The 9,550-nt window shown below is 35.7% G+C and overlaps 1 protein-coding gene across 1 annotated transcript; it reads left to right on the top strand.

Moving 5' to 3' along the window:
* Positions 1 to 5,162: 5,162 nt before the first annotated feature.
* Positions 5,163 to 7,295, top strand: LOC134727722 (uncharacterized). The gene has a single exon (XM_063592106.1). It carries the CDS (start codon positions 5,163 to 5,165, stop codon positions 7,293 to 7,295), a length of 2,133 nt encoding a protein of 710 aa, XP_063448176.1.
* The last annotated feature ends 2,255 nt before the right edge of the window (positions 7,296 to 9,550 follow it).

The raw sequence follows: 9,550 nt of genomic DNA, 5'->3' as shown, positions 1-9,550 counted from the left end.
TTAGCTAAATACCGACAAACAATTGTGACCTGAATGACCACAAATAAACACAACATAATATATATTATATATATATATTGTAATCACAGTAGTCTTAGATTATAATTATCAGTTTCGTTTGTTTGTCTCAGTGATTAAGGAGGTTATATGAGACATATAACCTCCTTGGTCTGATTAAATGATAACGAGGTGTTTGTCGCTCCTTTTTTTAAATAAATTGTGACCTATATTATAGTTGTTATAGTCATATCCCATAATTATTGTAGCTGAATATTTCTCTTATGTAAAAAGTACCCAGTAATCAATAAAAAAATTATTTGATCTATATGTATTCATCCATACGGAGACGCCCTTTAATTTCAACGATGAGTATTAATGGTATTAATATCAAAAGTCTATTATAGTTTAATACTTGTATACGTTATATTATTAGATCTTTAATTATAGGTATCTCCCAAGAGCGTTGCTGGAAAAGCTGGTTTGCGGGACGGTGACTTGATTTGCTACATTAACAAAGCTTACGTCGCTGACGTCACACATCAACACATGTTGATTTTCATTTGTAAATGAGTGGTTTGGCAAAGTTGCATGTCCACCGATGTCCAGACAAACCAAATTCTATTTGGAAGTCTCATACCTTGATAAACTCGTAATATTATATATAGTGTAAATCTCAAAATATATATAACTTTCATTTTCTACAGATTGTACATAAAATCAAATGTCCTTCACATTACATGTGATGTATTTCATCACGTGAGATTCATTGCTAGAAAAAAAAACTTTTAACGAGGCGTATATATCGGTTTATCAAATATATCTTTTTAAGGATGTCTGCTTGTCATGTTTAGAAATTTTTGAATTTGAGCGGTGCCGTTTGCGTTTAGGTTTCGAGGATGACGCCATGTTGTGGGTTGTGCCGAGTATAATTGTTCTCAACTCGGACTACCAGATATCTCGGCCCAAAACAAACTCGGCCTATTACAAAGTCGGCTTCACAAACTTGGTCTATAACAGACTCAGCCTATCACAAACTCGGACTGCTAAAAGATAAAAGTATGATAAACGAAATAAGTATTATTTTATTTGAAATTAACTATCAGTACTTTATCTTAAACGTTTTTACACTTTTGGTATTTGGCTGGATGTTGTCTCCAAATGACCTTAGATCGCCTCCAAATAACCCTTTGACGTCAAGCAATAATCACTTTTTTATTGTGAATTGTTATGTCAAAGTTTACGGGAACCTGTGTGATTCTACGTAATGGCGGACAAATTTGCATACAAGTGTAAATACGTCAAATTGCACCCATTTCAACAGTTTTTCACCTACATTTATTCAAAGAACAGACAAAAATGTTCATTCTGGGTTTTTTGTAGACGTATCCAATTTACTAGTTCAACACTGAATCACCGAAAAATGGGTTTGAACCTTCCTCCAAATAACACAAGAATCTGTAATGAAGAGTATCTAAACTTGCAAGTGAATATAGTTCATCAGCAATGTTTCTGAGCTTATTTTGTCAAAATTGAAGCAAACTTGCCACTAAAAGCGTATTATTATTTCACTGTTTGACTATGAATGAACTTGGCCAAAAATAACTATATCTTGCTTTATTATATTTCTTGTAGCTAAAACCCTTTAAACATTGTATTTTTAAAATCAATATGAGATAAGGTATCTTCTGCTACCAGTCATACTTTATCAATTATTTTTTTTATCTTAAGTGAATTTTGGTGGAATTAGACCTCAGTCAATTATTCTCTGAACAATTTTAAAAAAAAAAATTTCCCCCGTCTTATTCTTTAAATTGCAAGGTTTTCTTGTTTTAAAAAGATGTTTCCAAGTTATTTTATATATGATATCAAGCAGATTATACATTATTGAAACTGACCCAGTTTAACTGAACGCCTTTCTTCGTAAGAGTTATCTCCCCAAACACTATTTTTCTTGTTATCTCTACTACTTTAATTCACAACAGTAAAGACCATGACAAAACTACTTTCCCACATTGGTATTAAATCCTCAGGATGCTGACCACAATTTTGACCAGATAAATAATTAAAATGGCAAGGTGCACAACTATAGATGTCATGATGGAAGTACACCACTAATTCATATGGCCCCATTGCTTTCTATGTTAAATTCCTCAATTTCAAGCACTCAGGCACAGCTCTTTTGTTTTAAGTTCAAATAAAATGACAATCATTGCATGTCAAAGCAACACTTCATGGTGTCTTGTACTGACAAAAAATCAGCATACCTTTAATGGCATATAAGAAAGAACTGGTTCCCAAAACTTCGGATGTACCAAAATAGGTACTTCAGATCTGACAAACAGGCAAAATGTACCCTCTTTTTTAAATTTCATGCAATTTTTTTTATTATTAAAAATTATAAGTCAAAAAGTGTTCAACAATGATCACCAGTCATTCAGCTTTCATTTGATATCAAAATTGCCTAAATATTCTACATATTTTGAAAGTTACACCCATGCGTAGGAACTATTTTGTGTTAAATACGTACTACTTTCTGGCAATGGTATGTGCTTTCCGGCCGGGCCCGAATTAGTGTTGTTACACCTATAACAAAACCAAACTTGCCATATTGACTTCAGCATTTCTTAATTTCATTCTATGATATATTCTAAGCAATAAAAAACATATAAAGCTTTAGTCCAAACACTATTTTACTGATTTTAAGCTCAAATTGGACTGGTAGTAACATATGTGTTATGCAAAAAAAACCTGCATATAGGGATATTACCAATGGCCAGTATGATTTTTTTTATTCTCAATATCGTGGTTCTATTTGTTAATTTAAACTAGGAAAACAATGTGCTTACCAATAGTCATATTTTTGTCAGAGGATGTTCATTTAATAAAAATATATTAGTCCAAACCTAAGACATAATTGAGAATATTGTCCCCCCTTTTTTCTTCAAATTAGAAAAGGGACATTTTTGGTACAAACCAAACTTCTGTGGTACAATACAGATTATTGAGAGCAATTTATATATCCCTCAGCTGGATAACATGCAAAACTGGTTCAAAATTGCATGTACAGTGAGATTTTGGAATTCTTATATGAGTGTATAAAACCAATAAAACTTGAAAAATCATTGGATTATTTGACCAAGAGCTATTTTTTTTTAAAAATAAACAAGTCATAATATGCATGTTTTATTGATTTAAATCCCAAATAATGCAAAAATAAGAACTTGGGGTGACAAGTCTTAACTGCATGCATGTTGTATGACCATAAAAGGCTAAAATACCTTATTGTGTCAATTTAAGAGCTGAAACTTGGCATAAACAGAATTGTTCATCCACAAAAGTTGATTAATCATGATTACTGACATCAAATATGACCAATTTTCATTGGAATAGGTAAAACTTCTAAAAATTGAATTTCTGATGATTCTCTGTAATAGGAAGTACACCACTAATTCATGGCCCCATTGCTTGCTATGTTAATTCCTCAATTTCAAGCAGACACAGCTCTTTTGTTTTAAGTTCAAATAAAGTGACAATCATTGCATGTCAAAGCAACACTTTATGGTGTCTTAATGTACTGAAAAAAATCAGCATACCTTTAATGGCATATAAGTAAGGACTCTGTGGGAACGTCACGTCAATAAACTCATATCTGCCGTAATGCATAATTGGTGTTATCGACGTTGGTAAAAAATTACAAAAAAAGACTTTTTCACTCGATGTCCGTTAAAAATTAAATATCACAGGAAACTTAAATTTTAGCTCTTCAAACTAGGCTAAAAGTTATAGATTTTACCTTTTTGTATCTGTAATTCATAACAATGTGAAAATCGGTAATATTATCCACAACGTTTATTTTTCGCTATCATATGCAACAATTTAATATGCTATCGGGACCTAGCGCTATTTATAGAATCGTAAACAGACATCAAAATTTTACATGCATCATCCTGAAGTTGAGAACAGTAAAGTTTTGTAGGTATCCTAATCCAATGTTGTCAATAAGGTGTCTAATTTTGAAGAAAATCAACAAAATTTTGAGTTTTCCCCCGAAAAGATACCCATTGTTCACATATTTTTCAAGGATCTGTAATGTTTATTGGTCGTTATGGTTATAAATCAAGTAGAATCTTAGTGTAACAATGTATGGTTTACGCTCGAGAAAGAGTTACGCAGATTTAGACGTTTGGCGGGGAAATTAGTGGCAGGGTCGAAAGTTATAGGGGTGATCGTAAAGGACTCGCTATGCTCCGTAAGGGTAACATTTAGAGAACACCCCTATCAAGGAAATAGTATAGTCGCCCTGGGGTATATAACAGAGTGAGAAACGGCACTCGAGGCTGTCGGTTGGCTGTCGATGAGCCGTCTCAAGTCAACAGAGCGTACGTTGATTATATTAAGCGCTAGTAAGAGCCTTAATATATAAAGGACACTTTGTACCGGGTACAAAGTGAACGTACACATTGACAGGATTGACAAGGCAGACTGTCCAACTCGGAGGACAGGCTGTACCAGCCCGCCTTGTCTGGTAGTGACAGGTTGTTCCAGCCCGCACTGTCTGGTAGTGACAGGTTGTCCCATTCGGAGGACAAGTTGTTCCAGCCCGCACTGTCTGGTAGTGACAGGTTGTCCCACTGGGAGGACAAGTTGTACCAGGCCGCTCTGTCTTGTATTGACAGACTGTCCCATCCGGAGGACAAGCTGTACCAGCCATATTGTCTATCAGTGACACATCGTCCCATCTTGAGGACAGGCTGGTTTATTGTATTATATTTGTATATATATAATTGTCCATTGTTACTTTATATCGACAAAGAGTCAATGTGTATATTTTAGTTCATTGTGCATAATTTAGATAGTTGTAGTTTTTAGCATTACCGTATTGTTTGTGGACAACTTGGATCCAAGTATTGACTGGAACGGACGTTTGGGATATTAACGCCTGGTTACACGTTACATATTTGGTGGCTAGCGGTTGGGATTCAAGTTGTCTATCAATTAATTTTTGGATTGATTTGTCGTCATTTAATGTGTTTTCAGTATTGATTTGAAAGATTAAAGCGGATCAACCGTGAGGCATAGTTATTAGTCACGGCTGAGTTGTAACACGAGTGTATTATTTAATAAAAATTGTATTATTTTGATTACACTGTACTGTAATAAATATGTCAAATATTGACGATCAGATTGCAGAAATAAGTAGACAAATACAGTCTCTTAGTGAAAGCACAATACAACATGGACAAGGTTTTATATCATCTACACCTAAAGAGCAGGGTGTACGTCCAATGGTTGTTAAAGATAAAGATAGATATTTCAATCATAAGCAGGAATTAACGAAAAATCAAAGTACTGCTCATACTGTTTGCTATGGTTCGAATGATTTGAAAATCAAACCTTCAAAATATGATGGCAATACTCCTTGGATAGATTACTTAGCACACTTTGAGATGTGTACACTTGTTAATATGTGGTCTGAATACCAGAAAGGTTTGTACTTGGCCGTGTCACTGGTTGGAAAGGCTCAAGCAGTCCTTGGTGATTTACCAAAGGAAAAGAGACAAATATTTTCAGACCTAGTATATGCATTGGAGGAACGCTTTGCTCCATCTTGTCAAACTGAACTGTATCGTGTACAATTCAAGGAATATCGACAAAAAGCAAGTGACACTTTGCCGGGGTTAGGTCAGTCAGTTCGAAGACTTTCTAATCTGGCATACCCGACTGCTCCGTTAGAATTAAGAGACACGCTCGCCAAAGAACAATTTATAGATGCGTTAGTAGACTCTGAAATGAGATTGAGAATTAAACAGTCTCGTCCAAAAGGTCTTAACGATGCTATACGGTTGGCAGTTGAACTTGAAGCATATAACAAACCTGAGAGTAGAGCAATAGAAAGTATAGGTCACTTACGACGGACTACTAGTGACGAACGGACAGAAGCACCTACTAGTCCTGATACGGCTGTATCTATGACACAAATGACGACGTGGATGCAGACAATTGAAAATAGTATACAATCCTTAACAAAAGAAATTAAAGATTTAAAGTCCCAAAGAAAGTTCCAACCACGGAGAAAGATAAATAACTTACAAAGTAAAGGTAAAATGGGTGGTCCTTGTTTTAGTTGTGAAGAAATAGGACACTTTGCAAGAAATTGTCCCAATAATATTCAGATACTTAGTACTCGGGAAACAGATAATAACGGAACATATACGGACGGTACGGTCAAGACACTGAAGTCTGAGGTTAAGTATAATGACAAAGGCGCTGTTGTTGTTACAGCATCAGAGAATGCAGGAATGTTTGTTGAGCTGAGCATTCAAGGTGTACCAGTCAAATTTGTGGTTGATACCGGAGCTACACTTACTTTAGTTTCTACAAGAGTATATGATTCAATTCCTGATTTATGTAGGCCACATTTGAGTAAAACTAGGTCACAGATAAAGTCCGTCAGTGACAAGTATTTAAGCCCTCGGGGAAAAGGTAATTTTACACTTGATTTTGGTCAAGAGAAGCTTACTTCAGAGGCTGTTGTAGCTGACCTACAAGTCGAAGGAATTCAAGGTTTAGACTTTATGAAGAAAAATAAGTGTTTGATTGACGTGTCTGCTAACGTATTACACATCGATAACGTCAAGGTCCCCCTATGTGTTCAAGGTACCCAAAATAGAAATGCTGATGTTCAGAGAAAACAATGTCGGTTAACATCAGACAGACAGTCAATAACGGTTTCTGATTGTTCTAAGAGAGAACAAAGTCAGGTGAATACAGTTAAAAGTCAGATGCCCGACAAAAGTAAAGACTTGACTTTAATAGAGTTGCAATCAAATGACTCGGACCTTACACTTGTTAAGCGGTGGCTGACAGAAGGTCAAAGGCCACAGTGCAATGAGGTATCAAGTAAGGGATATTCTCTAAGGTCATTATGGAGTCAGTTTGGTTGTTTAGAAGTCCTTCGTGATGTAGTAGTTAGACGTCACGACGATCGGGAGCGGAACATTGTGAAATTACAAGCGGTAATTCCAATGTCGGAGCGCAAGCAAGTATTAGAATACTGTCATGACACAGACTATGCTGGTCACTTAGGTACGCGTACGACTCGAGAGAAGATATGTCAGTCTTACTATTGGCCTGGTATACAGTCCGACGTTAGGGCATATGTCGCTAGTTGTGCTAAGTGTTATAAGAGAAAACGCCAAATGAAAAGGAAGCGTGTCTCAATAAGATTAGAGGAGGGTAATGGTCGTCATGAGAGTAAGAGACCAGCATGTATGGCTGATAATGTAAATAAGTGAAATTCATATTGTGTCTAAATTTTGTTGAATTATATTTTGTAATTTTGAATGTATCATGCGGGACGCATGTAGATTGAGGCGTGGGTTATGTAATGTTTATTGGTCGTTATGGTTATAAATCAAGTAGAATCTTAGTGTAACAATGTATGGTTTACGCTCGAGAAAGAGTTACGCAGATTTAGACGTTTGGCGGGGAAATTAGTGGCAGGGTCGAAAGTTATAGGGGTGATCGTAAAGGACTTGCTATGCTCCGTAAGGGTAACATTTAGAGAACACCCCTATCAAGGAAATAGTATAGTCGCCCTGGGGTATATAACAGAGTGAGAAACGGCACTCGAGGCTGTCGGTTGGCTGTCCGTAAGGGTAACATTTAGAGAACACCCCTATCAAGGAAATAGTATAGTCGCCCTGGGGTATATAACAGAGTGAGAAACGGCACTCGAGGCTGTCGGTTGGCTGTCGATGAGCCGTCTCAAGTCAACAGAGCGTACGTTGATTATATTAAGCGCTAGTAAGAGCCTTAATATATAAAGGACACTTTGTACCAAGTACAAAGTGAACGTACACATTGACAGGATTGACAAGGCAGACTGTCCAACTCGGAGGACAGGCTGTACCAGCCCGCCTTGTCTGGTAGTGACAGGTTGTTCCAGCCCGCACTGTCTGGTAGTGACAGGTTGTCCCATTCGGAGGACAAGTTGTTCCAGCCCGCACTGTCTGGTAGTGACAGGTTGTCCCACTGGGAGGACAAGTTGTACCAGACCGCTTGCTTGTATTGACAGACTGTCCCATCCGGAGGACAAGCTGTACCAGCCAAACTGTCTATCAGTGACACATCGTCCCATCTTGAGGACAGGCTGGTTTATTGTATTATATTTGTATATATATAATTGTCCATTGTTACTTTATATCGACAAAGAGTCAATGTGTATATTTTAGTTCATTGTGCATAATTTAGATAGTTGTAGTTTTTAGCATTACCGTATTGTTTGTGGACAACTTGGATCCAAGTATTGACTGGAACGGACGTTTGGGATATTAACGCCTGGTTACACGTTACAGATCCATCGCTCCACGCAATCTACAACATATCATCTTTACAACAATGGCCAGTTTAGGTAAATGTGTTACGAATTGACGAGGCGCCAGTGCGTCAAAGGCGGCAAGGTCCAGCATTAAAAGAACCAAAAAGCGCCGTAACGTTAGATTTATTCACTGTTCACATCATCATGCAGTTAGTTAAACTTTCAATTTCTGCTAAAAAAAAAATACACTGACGAACGTAATGGTTGCGTTATTCACGATCCATTGTTGTCAATTAATCAGATTATAAATTCGAATACATATTTACTTCCATGCACAAATACGACAAAGAACGCTCGAAAACTAACTTCATGAAATATTGTCATATAAAGGTTAATTCCCTTTGTTTATAAAAAATAGTTTGGGTTACTTTGCAGAATATTCTGTACACTTGAATTCACATAACTTAATAAAAACTGTAATGCAATAGTAAGAGTTAAGTATAAATAATTTATTTACTCAACCAATTAATACTTTCCTTTAAAGAAAAAATATATTATTATAATTGAATTCAAACAGTCCACGTTTTGTAAAAATAATTTGAAAAAATAAACTATTCCCCCTTTTTCCAAAAGTAAAAAAAAAAAACAAGACGAAAAAGAAAAGTCAAAATGATTAAACGAAAAATTAAAATGAAAATAAGCAAAACAAGCAAAAAAGAATTAACAACTTCATGTTTTATTTTAAAACAATATGGATACAAAACAAAATAAAAATAAGGAGATGTGGTATGATTGCCAACGAAAAAAAATATCCATCAAAGTTCAAATGAAGTGGATGTAGCAATTAAAGACAACCGTACGGCCTTTAACAATGAGAAAAAAACCATACCATATGGTCGGCTATAAAAGCTTGTTATTGATTGTCCTCAGTTATTACCATTCAGTATTGATTAAATTTGAAAGCAACAAGTATAATATTTATAATAAGCATTTGATTCAACATTGAATTTGTGTCACGGAACACATACTACACGAAACACGTCTTCTTTAAAATATTAGACCCCGTTTACAATTGTACGAAATTGAACTGATCTTTATTTGAATCGATCTTAAAAAGACCAGTTCGCGTTTACATTTGCAAAAGCAAGATCGATCGAGATCGATCTTATTTAATCTAGTGCGTTTACACTGCATCATAAACAGAAACGGTCTGATCTGATTACTTTACAT

Source organism: Mytilus trossulus, chromosome 8 (assembly GCF_036588685.1).
Source record: "Mytilus trossulus isolate FHL-02 chromosome 8, PNRI_Mtr1.1.1.hap1, whole genome shotgun sequence".
Taxonomy (NCBI): Eukaryota; Metazoa; Mollusca; class Bivalvia; order Mytilida; family Mytilidae; genus Mytilus; species Mytilus trossulus.
This window is presented reverse-complemented; position numbering and strand designations above follow the sequence as displayed.

Bases quoted from the DNA above. Each gene is read 5' to 3' on its own strand.
- LOC134727722 (XM_063592106.1), top strand. From the start codon at position 5,163: ATGTCAAATATTGACGATCAGATTGCAGAAATAAGTAGACAAATACAG.